Here is a 19,248-nt window from a genome sequence, read left to right as displayed (position 1 = left end):
AAAAATGAATATTTCAAATAAAATTCTACAATTTATTTTTGGAGAGAATAAAGAACTAATTATCGTTAATTAATTATCATTTATTTGATTACACCCATAGATTACATTCAAGTAAGTCCTACACATTAACAAAGGTACACTCATGTACGAACTTTAGTAATTATTTGCAGTTCATAAAACTTTGATGAAATTAAAAATAACTTAAAGAATATCAGTACTTAAGATATATAATTAATTAATAATTTAATAATTATAAAAAGTAATATGAGAAAGTTGAAACCTAAATTGTACATATGTATAATTTAATAATTATACTCATATAATTAATTACTTGTATATTTTGCAAATAATAAATAATATAAAAAATTGGTTTTTTATGATATAAGAAAAGAGAGAAAAACAGGTATTACGTATAAATATCTGTTTTTTTAATCTTGTATTGTTTTTGTTAATTATAATAATATAGTAAGCGCCGTTTAAATTGGAATTAAATTTTTTTGGCACGCGCTAAATTATTTAAATTACGTGTCGTATGTAAATTGCATTTAAATGACATACTGTCTTTTATAATGATAATAGTTTTGATATGCTAGTTTTTTTCAGGAAGACTTGGATATTTTTCTATAATAACTTTACGCGTGAGCTCTTTACAGATGAGAAATTACTGCATTATAGATTTTTTTCAACTTTTTTTTTCATTGAATATATATATTTTGCGACTCATTTTAAAGCCATTTAGTTTTTTTTTTTTTTATAATGTGTAATCTTAACAATTATTATTTTTCAGCTTATGATGCTTCTTGATAACACAAGATAGGTGTTGCTGTCTGAAATCTTGTAAAACGATCGCTAAAAATAGTGATTGACATGAATTCGTGAACATTAACACAGTTAGTGACTAATATATCAATAACTATAGAATGTTTTTTTAACAGACTTTTTTTTGGCGAAATGAGAGTCATTAATTTTGACTCAACATTCATTGAATTATTTTTCATAATGTGATTTAATGAAATGAAAAATTTTAATTTTTAAATTTAATTCACCGAAAAAAAGAAAAGAACTAAAAAATTAACAGTACAGAATTATTTCTAATAATTGTAATTTCTTTTTAAAAGATTTTAAAATAAATTAGATAAATTGATAAGTTTTTTTAAATCCAAATTAGTAAGCAAAAAAATAATTAAAAATTAGATTATTGTTTTAAATTAAAAAAGTTGCAAAAAAAATTTTTTCCTCGAATGAAAAAACTTCATTGAAAATTAGATATAATTAAGGAAACATTTTTTTAATGCAGTTTTCCTGTTGAGAAATGGAAAACAAATATTTAAAAAAATTCTCACTTTAATGAATGTGTCGCCATTAATTGCTATATATAAATACAGATTTTAATTTGTGCACCTGATGACTTCGTTTTTATGAAAACGAATTGAGTCATCAAAATGGTATTTATAACGCTGTTTTCAATATTCTCGATATAAGTGTACCGTGTCGAATAAAATAATTAATAGTGTAATTATTAAATATTTAATGGCTTATAAGTATTTTAATATTTAATAATTATTTTGTATATTAATAATTATTAATAATTTAGCAAAATTAATAATGATTAATTAATATATTAATAGCTATAAAATATTATCATTTTCGAATAATGCATTAAATATTTAATAATTAGTATTATTAATAATTTATGTGAATTATGTTGTGAATATAGTTGACCCCGCTTAAATAATATTTATATATAGACTAACATTAATTGGAGCGCTTCTCCAAAAAAAGTTTATAATATTATCGATTTATCGATATGTTGTCCAAACTCTCTTATATAAGCAACACACTTTAATCAATGTTTCTTTCAGGTAACACTTTTTTTTTCTTTTTTTTTTTAATAGTTTTTGTTAAATGTTGTAAAATGCCCAGTGGTCCCCCTCCAGAGTCACTGCGCATAATATATATATTTTTCTTAATTTCTATTTCATAAATAGATTTGACTACTTTTCTATTAAATTTTTTTTTAATATATACTATATATAATTGCAGTTCTATAATCGAAAATTCGATAACGACGAAGTCACAATGATTAACAGATCATTGGAAAGAAAATTTTCATTTTTCTAAGATCTTAATACGATTAATGATCTTATAATTATAGTTTTGGTTAATTGCTGTTTTGAACACCTTTCGAACTAGTGTACAATAACACACTGCTTTTTTTCTAAGGCTAATAAGTATTCGCGTCAGACATTTTAATATGACAATTTTTTAAATTAATTTTATTGCTAAAATTCACTGAAAGTTTTAATTGTAAATTAAATTTAATTTAGTCAAAAAAATTTAAATACATATATATTAAATATCCTACGAGGGAAACAATATTAATTTATATTTTAAACAAATATTTTCAAATTAATATTTAATTTAATTAATAAATACAATTTTTCAATGATAGTTTTAATAATAATTAATTTAAAAAATTGTTCTCAAAACGTCTTTTCAAGAATCTTTTCTTTTATGAATGCAGAGAATATAGGCATATTTACTTAGACCAATTTTTTTAGACTATTTATATAAATAGTCTTTGATTGACAATATCAAAGGCGGTCTTTAAACATTAAAAAAAAATTAATTAAATTTTGTAGTTTCTTCAAATATTTTTCCATTGAAAATATATTTTTCATTTTGAAAAATAATTTTCAATGAAAATTATATTTTATATTTATTTTTTTATAGGTGAAAAGAAATTTTTCTTTTTAACTATAGTATTGAAGATAAATTTTTAGCCCCCCCCTCCCCACCTTTTCCATGGTGCTAAATTTACGATTTATATAATATTTTCTTTTTGTGCGTCTGCTTTGTGTTGCGCAGCGGTTACTAGAATGATTGTTTATAATTTTCATATAGAATTATAAGAATAATATTACGAAGAAATTTCTAACACATGTATATATGTATATAATTATATTACATCTTTGGAAGAACTGTACACTCGGCACTATTTTTTTAGTCCGTAGCGTAAAAGCACCGACAAAAAAAATTCCTAAAGTTCATTTTCAAATTTTAAATCAATTAAAAGTTTTTTTTCCTCTTCTCAATCAAATGATTTTATGGTAAAAATTGTAAGAAAATTTTTTTGTTTAAAGTTTCTTTTATCAATAAAAAGTATTACAAACTTACAAAAAAATAAATAAAAATTTTTAAAATTCAGTATCAAGAAAAAAATCTAAAATACGATAACATGTTTTCCATATAATTATTTTATCAAAATGAGATTTATCAATAAAAACTAAATGATTTTGTTTGTCGGTGATGGGGATCGGAAATATCTTAAGATTACGTAAAATTATTGTCAATATATATCAGTTATACACAAAAGTGAAGATTTAAAAGTTACCATCGTTGCTCGAACATCGATTTGTGAACGTGTCAAAAGTCTTTTTTTTCTATATTTGCTTGCATTTCTGTCGCTATATATAGAAAAAAAATTATCTTCTCGGATAATTTTTTTCAGCACTATTTATTTTAAAAATTATATATTATTTACTCATCATAAAATTTCATTTTTTTTCCACATTTTGTATACGTAAAGTGGTCAATATTCGATATGGTCGACTCGAATTTTTATCGAACAAGAAAGATTGCGTTTGTATTATTATTTTCTATTTTCTTTTGTTCACTATAAAGAGTTTCTCATCTATATTTTCTTTCTTTATTTTTTTTTTTTAATAATACATAATACTGATTTCTTTGATACGTAATACTGAATTGATTAGCATCAAATACTCCCGTAAAATATATCTCAATTTATGATGTCCGTTGTTTTCTCTTTTTTTTTTTTTGTTCAAACGGATTTTTGTTAAAAAAGAAATCAAAAAATTTGTATATTTGTTTTCTATAAAATTTGTTTCGTGAAATTTAATTCTGTTAAAATTTTTCCCATTTTGAAAAGTCAATTTAACTTTTCTTCAAATATTCATTTGTAATATTCTTGAAAATCTACGAATTTTCATATATATATTTAGGAATTCTTTAAACGACAACAGTATATATATATATATATATATATATATATATATATATATAGTATCAGTAAATTCTACGATTGGAAGACTTTAGAAGCAAATTAATAAAAAATTTGAAATATAAACATTACACGTACACTGTAAAAAGCTTATACAAATTCTACAAAAGTAGAATAAATGTTTTTTTTTTTTTTGGTGTTTTCACAATTGATAAATATGTTTTTTTTTCAAAATTTTTTTCTTTTATGTGATAACTGAATGTTTGGTTGTTTTTATGTAAAAACATGAATTTCATGTTTAAAATGTTTTCGTGTGTTTTTTTTTTCATTTTTGAAAAATGATTTTTTTTAACAGTGTACGTTTCTGAACAGTGAATACATTATGATGTTAAAACATCATTTTTAATGTATTCACATGGCGTTCGACTTTAAATGTCGACGTATATTAATATATGCAACAGGCAGCAAATATATATCGTTATAATCGTTATATATTATCGTTTTCCGTGCGAAATTCCGGCCGGCGGTTCGCAGTCACCTTTTAAATATATATGGAACTTTTTAATGGTGACACACCTGACCATTAAGTCACGACCTTAATGACCTGATAAATAATTATTATTATTTTTTTTTTCATTTCATTTGATATGCTTTAAATGCGCTTACAAAGGAGTCAATTCCACAGGAGCCTGACCCATTCTCGTCCTTAAAGTTGCTACATCATCTTCTATTCGAACAAGCAGCCTTAATTTCTATAAAATTGGAAGATTTTAATTTTTCAAGATATATAATTAATAAACTAAATAAATAGATAATAATAACTGATAATTAAAAATGAAGCTGATAACTTTTGGAAATTTTAGTAAAAAATGTGAGTAATTCGAGGGTAAAAAATTTTTAAAAAAAGAACATGCAAAGTTATCTGTAACAATTTGTTTTCCCTGGGAAAAAAAATTTTTCTCATTATTTTTGTTGATGGGAGATAAAAATGAGTAATTTTGTTGTCTAAACAGAAAAAAAATGCTTACTGTTCGTGTATCTCCAGGGGTTGTTAGCCATGAATATAACATGTAACCTGGTATGCAAAGCATCGAGGACAATGCTGTGAACCAACCGAAACAATGCGACCACCATGGATATTCATAATCAAGATATTTTATTGGTTTCCATTGAACTAGATTAAAGATGAACACACCCTATAAAATTAATCATCGCATTTTAAAAATCAATACCATTTCGTTAAATAATTTGCTAGTCTTTTCAATAAATTTTTATTTATTTAGTTTATTTATTATACCTGAAAAAATTTAAAAATCAGAAACGAGAGATATAATTCACAGTCGACTAAACAATGCGTTTTTATGAATGTTTTTTTTTTTTGTAAAAAGCTGAATACTCGAGTTGGAAGCTTGTGTAATAAATTTTATCCGATCCGATACCCAGAGGTAAAAAAAAAGGAAATGCGGGTCGTATTTATTTCAATCGATTGATTCATCTCTTTTTTACCCGGTACTAATGGTTTCATTAAACGATTGTCCGAAAAAAAATTTTATTTCCAATTCCCATTGCGAGGGAAATGTGTTCGTTGCTTTAAAATTTTTTCGTTTTGTTCAATTCGAATTTTCATTGTTTTTATTTAATAAAAAAAATTATCTATTTGAGAAAAATAAATGTAATAATTTATATTTTTAATTAATTACTATAATTTGATAAAAATTTGAGATTTTAATTAATTAGAGAAAAAAAAATCAATAACAGATGATGTACTTACAATGCAAATAAGTGGTGTAGTCACTGTCCAACAGAATTTCCACCAAATGAGAGGATAATATCCAATCATATCACGCAAGCCTTCGTAAAATCGATTAACGCCAAAGGCCCAACTAATGGCGATGCACTCGAAAAAGATGAGGAATAATAAACAAAAACCAGATACCGCATATGAGTCCAATATTTGAAAGACATACATTCCACCCTGTGAGATGCAGGAGAGACCAACCACATACGACATAATACACACCAGTGCTATAAATATTTCTTTTCGTGGTCGAAGAAGTTTGGGCCATTCATCAACCTATAAAAGAAAAAAAAATTATTTTTCAATTTTCTTGTTTTACATACATCGTATATAGCGATGCAATTAAATGACAAGGAAAATTTATCTATTTTTCCACTATATCACGCAAAATGCGCACACACAATGGACCATAAAAATTCTCAATTACATATAAAATCAGATGTAAAAAAAAAATATTACGATCCTGAGATTTAAATTGGAAACAGTTACTTTTATGTGATGGAAACTGAATTACATTTTTATATATATTTTCTATGTATATATTATCCGAATTCTTAACATTCTTTATTAAATTTAGATTTTTTAAATTACAGGAAAGTTGAATGAAGTAACTTTTATTTAATCAGTAAATTAAGAAATCATTTGAATTTAGCACAGTATGAATAAGTGAATTTTTATTAAATTGTCAGTAAATTTTCGCTGATTCATATTTTTAACTCAGATTTACTGATTCGCCACAAACCACACGATGAATCATAATTATTAATGTATTATCATCATAAATCATCCTCATCCTTATCATAATCATTATATCATCATTAGTCATCAGTATTTATTATTTTCAATTAAAAATAAATCAATTTTTAAATCAATTTTTTAAAAAATAGTTTTTCAAAATAGTTTTAAAAATGGTTTAAAAAATAGTTTGAAAAAAAAATGTTGCTATACGTGGGAGAAAAATGAGAAAAAAAAATATAGAGGAAAATAAATAGATATTCTCACCATAGCAGTGATAAATCCCTCCATGGTACAAAATTGTGAATCAAGTCCTATCAGTAGAAGCATAAAGAAAAATAAACACGACCATAGTGGCGCCCATGGAAGTTGGAGTACAGCGGAAGGATAGGCGAGAAAGGCCAATCCTGGACCGGATGCTGCCACCTCGGCAACTGGTCTTCCTTGTTCATGTGCCATAAAACCAACAACGGAGAAAATAACAAAGCCAGCGAACATACTCGTTGACGAGTTCACTGCACACACGATAAGAGCGTCTTTGTATACATTGTTGTTGAATTTGTTATAACTACCCAAGGCCACAAGGGTCCCCAGTCCAAGACCATAGGAAAAGAATATCTGGGTTACAGCATCTATCCATACCTGTAAAATACACATAATTTTTTTTTTCTGTACAAACAATTTTCTTTGTTATAAAAGAAAAAAAAATAAAAATGTGAATAAAAAAATAAAAAATATAAACTATTATCATAAAAGATTTCTTTAGGCGATTAAAGATTCTTAATTGTCTATGATCGATAAGAAAAAAGGGGATCTTTCAAGGGGAGAATAATTGAGTTTAATCCCTTATAGTTTTCGATTAAGATTGACCCTCCCCTTGTGTGTATAAAGTGAGCAATTCTCCTCAATATAATGAGATTTAGGATTTTCATTATAGAGACAAAAGATGAAGAAATTCATCCAAGTCATTATTCCAATAATGATAATGCAATTATCAAACCCTCTTAACTAATAATAGTAAATTTTTAAGAAAAATATTTCTAAAAATCTTTTTCATTCAAAATAATTTTATTTTTTCAACAATTTTGGAGTAAAAAAAAAAATTTGTTTTAATGTTTGGAGAAATAAAAAAAAAGTAATTTTTACCCCAGATTCCGTTAGTTTGGATAGATTAGGCATTACGTAGAATTTAATGCCATCAGCAGCACCGGGAAGAGTAACACCACGGATCAGTAAAACCGTGAGAAGTACATAAGGAAATAGGGCTGTGAAATAAACAACTTTCCCAGTCCACTTGACTCCTTTCCAGATGCAAAAGTAGCACATAACCCATACCAAAAAAAGAGTTACAGCCAATTCCCATCTGACATTACCAATATGTTCCACACCATCAGAAATTTGAAGAGCCCTTCGTCTAAAAAAAAATTTCAAAAAAAAGACGTTATTTTATATATTCAAAGAAATATTCTATATTGGTGCATTAAAACAAATACAGATGGTAGGACATTTTTTTTTAAGGGGAAACTATTTTAAATATTTAAAGGAAAATAAATTTTCTTTTTAATCTTTCATTAATGGAAAAAAATTCTTAAGAATAAATAAAATATAAATATAACAAGAAAATCAATATATAAAGAGAAAAAAAAAAGATTCTAAAAATTGTAATTGAAAAATATAAATAATACAAACTCCCAAAATTCTTTAACGGGATCCGCAAGTTCCGGCCATGTAACGTTGACTTGATTAAGGGTGCACATTTTGTATAAAGTACCATTCCTGGCAGTCGTATTCCAGCATGGTAAACTTTTCCTCAAATATGGACTAATACAATATTTTGTATTCCACCAGTTGTCGCAGGTGCCCCAGGGTAATTCTGCGGTGCAAAAGAGCAATGATGAAATGTTAGAGAACATTGATTATCGAGTGCCATCGGTTTTCGAGGATTCCCAGCATTTCTATGTCGTGAGAGAGAGAGAGAGAGATTGAGGGAGAGAGAGAGAACTAGTAATCAAGGCTTAGGGGAAGGAAAAGCCTTGATTAGGCTGCCTGTCAAAATCTAGGACATTATCCATATAAGAATAATTCCATTTTACTCTTTCAATATATATCAGAAAATTATTTTTAAAATTGATTCTATTTTGATTCAATTTACCCATGTTCTAAAAATTTGTTCCTTTCAGAACTTAAAATAAAAATCTCTCTCTCTCTCTCTAATTAAAATAAAAATTTCTTTATAAAAATGATGGATCTTCGAAAACTGATTTAATTATTTATAATAGTAAAAAATAGAATTTTTTTTTTTAATATTAAATGAAAAAAAAATATTTTTATTAAATGAAAAAAAAAATTTTTTGTACTAACCACTGCGCATGGACATGAAAAAATAAAATATCGCCCATGCGAGGATAACGATGTAATAAACATTCATCCAACATGACATGACAGCTGCCGCATATCCAATGCCTTTAAATAATGGCGCTATTTTAAAGACACCAAGTCCTCCAATTGTTAACATTTGTCCTAATGCCAATTCCATGAAAAACATTGGAATTCCAGCAAGTATAAGTGTTAGGAAATAGGGAATGAGAAAAGCGCCTCCTCCATTTTTGTAGCACAAATATGGAAACCGCCACACATTTCCCAGACCGATGGCGAGACCGACCTATATATATATATATATGCAAAAATAAAAAAAAAAGTACAATTAAAATTCCAACTTTAATTTCATTATTATAATACTCGTATCTCAATCCTGTGGGCATTCATGTGTATTACCACAAAAACCAGAGGAACAATTATTATTAACTATTCGTACAAGTTAAAAAAAATCATTTTTTTAAAGAAAATAAATTTTGTTGATTGAAAAAAAAATTATTTATTATTTTATTATTAATTATATAATTTTTTGAATCACAATATAAAAGAAGGGAGAAAAAATTGTTTTAATAAAAAAAATTAATATTTTAATTACACAAAATTATGAAAAAAAAAAAAAATTCTTTTAAAAAATAAAAATTATTGTATATAATAATTATTAGATTAGCTGTCCGTGTATTTAAGTAGAATAGACACATTTTGGTAAGACATTGCGGAATTTCTCCTTTGCATCAGCGCTATGCCTTTATACTACTTATTAAGTAGAAAATGCAAGTTATGGCGAGACTTTAGCAAAATTTTTATCATTTCCTTTATTTAATTATTTATAATAATTTTATTGGCAATTTTTTTAATATAATTTAATTTTATAATTTAACAGTAAATTTTTTATATATATTTGACAATTCTTTAATTTTCAATGATTTATTTATTTTAAAAAAATTTGTAATAAATAAAATTTTAATTGGAGGAAAAAATAATTTTTTTATAATATTTATTTGAACCAATTAAAGAGATTTATTTAGCTGTTCTGAGACAAATAAAAAATTTTCTCTCTTTGAAATAAAAAAAAAGTTTGTTATATTTTGAAAAATCGAGCAAAAAAAAAAAAAAAAAAAAAAAATAAGAGAGAAAATAAAAAAAACAAATCCCAATTCTACATAAAATCTCTATTTAATTTAAAAATGTTTGTGAATTTAAGCCCTTGCATGTTACACTTTTTATATTGGAAAAGAAATTCCTTACAAAAAAAAAAAAAAAAAACAGAGGATTAAAAAAAATAGTTTAAAATTGTTTACCACACTGAGGATAAAATCGAGTTTTGTACTCCATGTGTCCCTCTCTGGAAGCTGCTTAGTTTTTGAGGTTGATGGACATGTTACATTTAGGGATGTTTTGGCTGCATCGGTATTATCCGAATCGGCCAATTCTGGATCCCTCGAGGTTTCTGTCATCTTTTGAATTGCGGCTGATGTCCGCTTATTTTTCTACACCGCACTTTTTATTCGCTATCTCTTCGTCCTAAATGACTCCAAGCCAATGTCCTTCAACCAGGAAGCTGTTGTCGAGACATAACAGCGAATCTAAAAAATTCAAATATAATAATTTTTATTTGGCTTTTGAGAAAAATAAAATTTATATATTAAAACGCATAAAATTGATTTGAATCAAATATAAAAATATATATTTGTTACTGAGCCTATAATAATTTTTAAAATAAAAAAATTTTATTTTGCATAAATAAAATTTTATTTAACCACAGAAAATTTTTATTAAAATCAAATAAAATTTATTTTTAATTAATATTTATTTGGCTCTGAGACAAATATATATGAATAAAAAATATTTCTCAAGAGAATAAAATCGCACGCATGTAAATTATATATATATATATATATATATATAAACTTGTTTTTATTTGATTATAATATATTTTATGAATTTATTCTCTCTAGTGCACTTGTCTCTGAATGCAGAGAGCAATATTCGCCTGTCTATAGTGTTCCCTTTCTCTGTCTCTCTTGTTACCGCCTCTGTCATTATCAGAAGAGCCATTAGTTTGTAAACTGTATTGCGTATTCATGCAACCCCACCAGCTGTTTTGGATGTGCGAAATTTGCCTCCAACATTGTGTAACAGCAGTTCATTACTAAATCAAAATAACTTAAAAGTACACATAAACGCAAATCCCATTAAATTAATTTTCATTTATTATATATGTTTGACATGATATTTAATTAAATTCATTGATGTAAAATCTTCGCCAATTTAAATTGCTAAACTTTACATCCAAAGAAAAAATATATTTGTCATCAGGAGAAAAATATTTCATTCAAAATAAATTTTATTTGAATTAAATAAAAATTTTATTTACGCTGAATAAAATTTTATTTGAAACAAATTTTTCTTTTTTTTTTATTTAAAACAAATAAAAAGTTATTGCTGCTCTGAAACAAATATATATTTTTATTTCCTTCAAATAAATTTTATTTTCAAATAAAATTATATTTCAAATAAACTCTAATAAAATATTTCTCCGGGTGTAAAAATCAATAGAATTTATTTTTTCAATCGGAAAATATCTTTTAACTGTTAAATAAATAGATAAAAAAAAATCATTTAACTGGCTCAAATAATAATTATATTGGACGCGAATAAATATTTATTTGATACCAATAATAATTATTAAATAATTATTTAAAAATTATTTAAAAATTATTTAAAAATTATTTAAAAATTATTTATTTATAATAATTATTTTTTCAATAAAATTATTTATATACAAATTTGATAATATTGTAAAGTTTATTTAAATCAAATAAATTTACTTTTTTTTCAATTTGTATTACAGATTTCCGAATCAATAGGCAAATTATTACATTTCAGTATACTATATACAGTAAATGTTCAGAGGATATAAAACCCATCAAAAACTTTGTCCCCAGGAAACTTTTCACGCGAATTTTCAGTTGATATTTCCGCCAGAACTGTATATATATACCAATATTTTTTTCCTATACTCTTTCAAAACTTACTTAAATTGCTTTTATATACTTTCGCGAACTTTTCTTTTCATCTGCAATATTTTAAAAGAAAGAAACTATATATATATATACTATTTTAGAATATAAAATATACAAAAGAAAGAGAATTGTGAAAAATATATCACAACTTTAATTTTTCTTATAAAAAAGAGAAAAAAAATTTTTTTTTCTGTTCTACTTAAATATAAGACGAAATGTTAGGAGAATATTTTAAAAGATAATTTTATGTGCCATCAGTTTCAGACGTGTACTGAGAAAATAGACTTTCATCTCGATAGAGTGTTCTTTAGCTTTTAGCCAAACAGAAATTTTTTTTTTTTACGAGAATTTAGCCTGAATAATAAGTGTGTAAAATTTACATAAGAACAAGAGATTGTTTAAAAGACAAAATAGTGCATTTTTTTAATGCAAAAAAAGACTGAAAACTTTTAAGTTAAAGTTTTGCATATTTAAAATAATCACTGCAAAAAAAAAAAAAAAAAGAATGGTTTAAAACTTTTTTTAGTTCTTTAGTTCAGAAGTAAATTTAAAATAATTATTCACAAAAATAGAAACACAAAAAAAAAATACTTAATTTGAATTTATCTCAATTAAAAAAATTTCTCTATATTGAAACTGTTTTTATTATTTTTTAATAATGCGAAGAATACTTTTTTTTCATGTGGCCATGAACTCGGGAATTATTTGAATACTGATGATGGGGGTTCCGGATGTGGCACAATTTTTCAAAAATACCCCCACAGAACCGGAAGCTTGGGGCAATTTAAGCTCGGAGAAAAACTGCGGAAACCGATTACCCAATTGTTCCAGTTTCGCGAAAAGACAATGCTTTCCACTTTGCAAAGTGTCGAAATCGAAAATCGACCGTTCACACTATATGTATATAATATAAATATACATATATATTTCTCCTATGGGGACAAATATTCCATTAATTTCAATATAAGATACGATAATTAGATTTCTCACACACCATTATCGTTCTTTTGTTATAATTTCCATTCATAAATTCCAAAAACAATGAAAACTGTTTGAGTGCTTTTAAATTCATTGCATTTTCCACTCTCACTGTATATCTATATATCTGATCAGATTATACTCATCGAATATTGATTATTGGAATTCAATATAATATTCATGTTGAAATTGTCTATGCATATAATTAGTGTTGCATTCGAGTTTAGAAATGAAAAATAATCTATAAAAATATTATCGTTAGATCGCACACATTTTGACAGATATTCTTTTTTCAAAATATATTATTTTATAAATGTTGCAAATTTTTTAATTCATTTTTCTATTAATCATTTCCTTTTTGAATATATATCGAGTGTCAGAGAAAAATATTTTTTCCATTAATTTAATATTAGATTTCTTTCACAGTTCTTATCTTTGTATATATATATATATATATATATATATGGCCATTGTCAATATTGTGTCAACATCAGACGATTGATGGGAAAAGTTGATCTTAAAATTACTTATAATCCCTTTGAGATGCAAGAAATATATATGTATGTTCTTTGGGGTGGATATACTCAAAACTTTCCTAGATAAAAAACTTAATTGGAGAACTCGATTTTTAATAGCGCATGATTATCCCATAAAAATAATCATTTTAAAGAATTTTTTTAAAACGTTATTTCAATTTTCAAAATAGCAGAATTTTTTTTAAACGAAAAAAAATAATGTGGTTGGTAAAAAAAAAAATGATTTGATTCAAATAAATAAAGAAGTAACTGAATTAGAAATCAAAAACCGGGTAATTTTTTTTATTATATTATTTTTTTTACTATTTACTAATTTATTATTACTATTTTTTATTATTACCGAATTAATTTTGTCTTATTTCAAGAGAATTTAGAATTTTTAGAAACATTTTCATTCATCGAAAGAAATGTAACTTTTTTTTTTTTTTTTTGTTTAATAAAATGTCAAAATAAATTTTATTAAAAATAAAAAGATTTATCATTTGCATTTGTGTCAAAGCTACTTATTATTTTCAACATCATATATAAACGGGGTCACTTATATTGTCTCACAATGTGATAATTTAAATCACTTATGAAAATGTCGACTACTGTCTGGAAAGTTGTTTTTGCTATCTCTTTATATTATTATAAAAAAGAAAGATTACACACGAATATCAATTTTTGCGTTGGCAAAATTTTATCAGTTACATTTTTTTTTTCTTCAATTTTTATAAAAAAAAATTATTATTAAATAGTGAAATTTTATATAAATCCAAAAAAATTTTATAATAATTTTCGTTTTTATAAAGAATTAAAATATTCTAAATATATATATTTGCGTTATAATTAAGCGTTGAATCTATCGATTAAAAAAGTCCGAGTCCGGTCACTCAACGATCTTTAACGAGAAAATTACTCAGTCTTTTCCGTCCCGCCTTTTACTACTTACGATTCAATGGATTTCATTCTCGTAAAGCTTACGCACACGTGCATATTTAATGCACGCCTTTATAAAGCGAAAATTTGTTATAATAAAATCATATTATACCATTGTGTCTTTTTTTTTTAGGGGATATTTGGACTGACATTATTTGCAAATTGCACTTTTCAAAATAATTTCAATGAAAATTATTTTTATTAAATATTTTGGTAAATAAAATTATTTTTGTTCGGCTTTCTTCAAAAAAAAAAATTTATTTAATTCAAATAAATATTTACTGGATCCAAAGAAATTTTTATTTTTGAACCAAATAAACTGCAATAATTTTGAAACAAAATATGAGTCAAAAATTGAAAATTGATTTTCGTTTTTCAATTTAAAGAAAACATGGTTCTTTTCGCGAATTAACCCCCGTGTGAAAGGGGTGTAATCATACTCTTGTCGGCCTCTTTTCGCACTGTTGATTCTCCGGTGAACATATGTGCTTTTTGGAACACAGCCAACTCGATGTCAACGCGAAGGTATTCCGTCCGTTTTTTTTCTCACTCTCTTTTTTTTCTCTTTTTTTTTTAACATGCACACATAGGCGCACGTGACATTGTTGCGACGTTTCTCACTAGAGAGAAATTGTGATATTAAAAATTAAACACTGAAAATTAAAAAAAAAAAAAAAAAAAATTTTTTTTTGCTCCAGTTATGCTTGTCACTTTTTTTTCTAACAATTTCTTTTTTATACTAAAGAATAAAAAAAAGGAAATATAAGAATAATTTTTTCATATTATAAGAACTGAGAAAAACATACCGGAACTCAAAAAAGATCGAGAGAAATTAAGATTGACTGTTGGATTATTTTTAATTTATCGAGAGAGTTTAGAGAAAGAGATTATACTCTTCTCAATAGATAAATTGTCCCTGAAGGAAGTTGGTGATCATAAGAATTTTTTAATTTATAATTTTCTCTCTCTCAAAAAAAAAAAGAAGCACGTGGATAAAATTTTGTATATTAGAAAATTAGATATAAATATTAGTAAAATAAAAAATAAAATTTTTTAAACTCGAGAGTAGAGTTATAAAAAAGTAAATAAAGCTCTAGATTTATTTAATACACTGCGATATAATGTGAAAAATTAATATTGCCTAAAAGGCTTTTTTAGAGGAGGAAAAAAAAAAGTACTAAATGTTGGCTTTATTCAAAAAGAATCTCAATCTTAGCTAAAAAGTGAGTCGAGAGAGAGGCCAAGGAAACATTTCTTTCAATACGCTCGGCTGATTATCGGTTATCGCATATCCCGCAGAGAATTTCCAGCTTTCATCGGCAGATCTCGGCCAAACAAAAGCTATATGGCCCAAAGGAACGAAAATAAACAAAAAAAAAAAAAAATAGGAAAAAAGAACAAGTTTAAAAGTTAATTAATTTCCTCGTGAATGAAAAAAATAATGGAATATTTGAAATGGAAAAAAAAAATTGGGTAAATAGAAACTTTGTTGTTATCGAGAATATTAAACAAAATTGTTTCCCTTTACCATAGTTTTTTTATTATAACCAAAAAAAAAATTTAATTTTTCTCGTCGTAAATAATTTTTTAGAAGAATAAGATTTTTTTTTGCATTAAAAGCAAAAATTCGAGAAAATATGAAATTTGGAAAAAAATGAAATCAAATTCCAAATGAAATGAACTTTTATAATTACCAAATAAAATAATAAAAAGAGAATTTGGGAAAAAAAATATCAAATTTATAAAAAAAAAAAAATAATCAGAAGAAAATATAAATTATATTTAGATAGGAAATTGAATAAAGAAAAATTTTCAGAATCACAAAGAAAATCCGAAAGAAACAATATATATTGAAGTCAAGATTATATGAAAAGTCCATGTAAGGCAAAAATATGAAATCTCATATTCTATAGAAAATCCAATAGGAGTAATTTTTTCCGAAAGAGAAAAAAAAACGAAAAAACTTTTATATCTAAAATAAAGACCAGTCTACAGGGAAAATATTTATCCAAATAAATATCTAATCCAAGACTTTTTTTTTATTAAAAATTCTCCGAGTTTTTCTAAATTTATTTTTCCTGATTTGATTTTCAAATTAAATTTTTAAAACTAACAGTGCTAGGTGAAAAAAAAAATCAACAATTTCATCCAAAATTGATTCACAAGAAAATATTTCCCGCAAATAATAAATCGAGAAGAAATAATTTTCCAAATAAGAAAAAAAAATTTTCATGGAAAATATTTCCTTAAAAATAAAATATGATTTTGTCGACAATAAACCATCCTTGAATTGAACGAATATTTTAAATTTGAAAATATGAGAATATGAAAAAAAGAATTTTTTTTTTTTTTTTTGATCCAAAAAGGAAATTTTTATGTTCAGAGTGAAAATTTATCGGACACACATTGGAAGAAGAAGCGTTAAATATGCATGTCCGGCAGGGGGTCCGTGTAATAAAATATATATCACGATCATATACTCGTCTCTCCTACCCCCTCTTTTACCCCCTTCCTATCCACAAAACCATTGGGCTCCCTCTTCCTCTTCCACGCTCATAAAAAACAGCTATATTCTAATTAGCCGAGGATGTATTCGTTTTGCTACTATGGTCATCAACTACCTCTCATATACCATATATAGACAGTTTTTTTTATCGCCCTTTAATTACAAATTATCATAATTATTATATGTCCCATTCGATCATATAATATTTATATTGCAGTAGGTCATGTATATTTCAAACTGCTCCAATTACTTTAAATCTCCTGGTATTATCAAGATCAAATTGATAAATAATTCTGATCCTCCTCTTTCATATAATAATATCTTTTCGATCCACATTCAAATAATATCATTTTTTTTTTTTTTTTTTTTTTTTTATCAGAAAGAACGATTTTTTTACGAATTTACAAATTACGAATTTAGAAATTACAAATCAAATTTCTCGAGAAATATTATCATTTTTATAAATTACTTTGAAGAAGAGCAAAAAGATTTAAATCGATTTATTTTGGAATTCTTGGAATATTTTTCTCTTTAAAAAAAAAAAAGCGCGCGAAGAATTTTGTTTACGAACCTTGGATAATTTCCTCGCCGTCGTTGTTTTAATATCAAAATGTAAAGAATTCGATAGATATCCTCACGCACATAAACACTGGAAAATTTTTTTTTTTTTTCAAATAAAAGAATGAAAAATTAAGAGCCTGACTTTTTTTTCACCTGACAATGATTTTTTTTTTTTTTTTTTTTAAATAATCTAACGAATAAACGTTCCCGTTGGGTTCGACGACACAAAACGCACTGTGCAATCACTATAGGAGAATGAGGTGGGTTTTGGTGAGAACGACTTTTGGAGTGGAAAAGGATGCTGGGAAACGTGCGCGTTTCCTGGAATCGATCGTTTTTGGGGGGATTATAAACGCGTGTGTGCAAGCCGTTGTGAAGCCCGCGAAGAACTGAAATCGCGTCGTCGTCGTTGTCGTCGTCGTTGTTGTGTCGCCCTGGACCTGGTGGCTATTCCAAATTGAATTGGTTATGGAGAAGAGAAAAAAATGGGGAACTCTATCCCCCTCGTGCGCACTGGACCTCGCCTTCTCTTCTTTATCATATATCCACCCTCTCTTCTTTTTTCGATCCTCTCTCTCTCCATAATATCAAACCCAAACCCCACCATTTCACCCCCTTACTATATAGTAGTAATAGTAGTAGTAGTACCCTCCACAGCGTGCCCGATATCACGCATCTGGTACAGATCATCAGCATATGCCAAGGATGAGAGAGAAGGGGAGGGAGGGAGAGAAAAAGGAGGGGAGGGATCCCCAAGATCGCAACAGTATATCATCATCAAGTTGACATCGCTTTTACGAAACCCTATACGGGCCTGTTTGCCTATTTGCCTTTTCCTATATATATATATATATATATATATATATATATATATATAGGTGACACACTCTGGGGTGTTTCATTTTATGACTAGATGGAAAAAAAGGACTCCGCTCAAAATAATTCGGAAAATATTTTTCATTCTGTTGTTTTGATTTTCTGAACAAAAAAAGTAAATGTCAAATAACTAAAAATTGCTCTCTGTGAGTAGGTGGAGTTTGAATTTTTCTTTTATTTAATCTCAATTTGAAAAAAAGGCTCTAAAGATAAAATAGAGGATAAATGAAAGAGAGGTTCATTTACATTTTTTGTTCAGGAGATCAAAAATTAATAATCTAAAAACCAAATTTAATCGAAATACAAATGGCAAAATTGAAAAAAAAATATCTATAAATAAAACTCTTGCTTTTTGTGAGTGGATAGAGTTTGAATTTTTCTTTTAATTTAATCTCCATTTGAAAAAAAAATAAAAGCCTCTGACAAAATGGAGATTAAATGAAAGAGAGGTTCAAAATTAAACCTTCTCACAGAAAGCAGTTTTTAATTTTTATCCCCATCAATTTTTTAGTTCTGTCATTTACATTTTTTGTTCAGAAGATCAAAAACTACAACACTAGAAAGTAACAAGCAAAAAATTTAATCGAAATATAAGTGGCAAAATTGAAAAAAAACATCTATATACTTTGCTTTTTGTGAGTAGGTAGAGTTTGAATTTTTCTTTTAATTTAATCTCCATTTGAAAAAAAATAAATAAATTCAACTGACAAGATGCAGGTTAAATGAAAGAAAGATTCAAACTTCACCTTCTCACATAAATCGAATTCGTAGCCATTTTTTAGTTTTGATATTTACATTTTTGGATAAATAATTTTAAAATATTTAAGATTCTTGTTAAAAAAAAAAAAAAATAGAATTGTAGATTTTGTGAAAAAAAAATTTTGTCCGCGATATATTTATGTTTTAGAAGGGGAGACAAT

The 19,248-nt window shown here is 25.8% G+C and overlaps 1 protein-coding gene across 1 annotated transcript; it reads right to left on the bottom strand.

The window, feature by feature from the left end:
* Positions 1–65: 65 nt before the first annotated feature.
* LOC127278759 (sodium- and chloride-dependent GABA transporter 1-like) lies at positions 66–18,122 on the bottom strand. Its single transcript, XM_051300607.1, has 9 exons — positions 17,463–18,122; positions 10,229–10,513; positions 8,916–9,216; positions 8,244–8,427; positions 7,701–7,968; positions 6,822–7,196; positions 5,793–6,095; positions 5,050–5,217; positions 66–4,773 (listed from the first exon to the last, which is right to left on the bottom strand). Exons 2-9 carry the CDS (start codon positions 10,382–10,384, stop codon positions 4,684–4,686), a joined length of 1,845 nt encoding a protein of 614 aa, XP_051156564.1. The 5' UTR covers positions 10,385–10,513; positions 17,463–18,122; the 3' UTR covers positions 66–4,683.
* Between the last annotated feature and the right edge of the window lie 1,126 nt (positions 18,123–19,248).

Source organism: Leptopilina boulardi, unplaced genomic scaffold (genome assembly GCF_019393585.1).
Source record: "Leptopilina boulardi isolate dan_hultmark-lab unplaced genomic scaffold, ZJU_Lbou_2.1 LbouV2_211, whole genome shotgun sequence".
Classification (NCBI taxonomy): Eukaryota; Metazoa; Arthropoda; class Insecta; order Hymenoptera; family Figitidae; genus Leptopilina; species Leptopilina boulardi.
The sequence above is the reverse complement of the archived record's forward strand: the minus strand, read 5'-3'. Positions and strand labels throughout refer to the sequence as shown.

Bases quoted from the DNA above. Each gene is read 5' to 3' on its own strand.
- LOC127278759 (XM_051300607.1), bottom strand. From the start codon at position 10,384: ATGACAGAAACCTCGAGGGATCCAGAATTGGCCGATTCGGATAATACC. The intron at 6,096-6,821 runs GTGAGAATATCT...TTTCTTTTATAG, and splicing joins AGGGATTTATCACTGCTATG to GTTGATGAATGGCCCAAACT. The intron at 5,218-5,792 runs GTAAGTACATCA...TTAATTTTATAG, and splicing joins CTACACCACTTATTTGCATT to GGTGTGTTCATCTTTAATCT.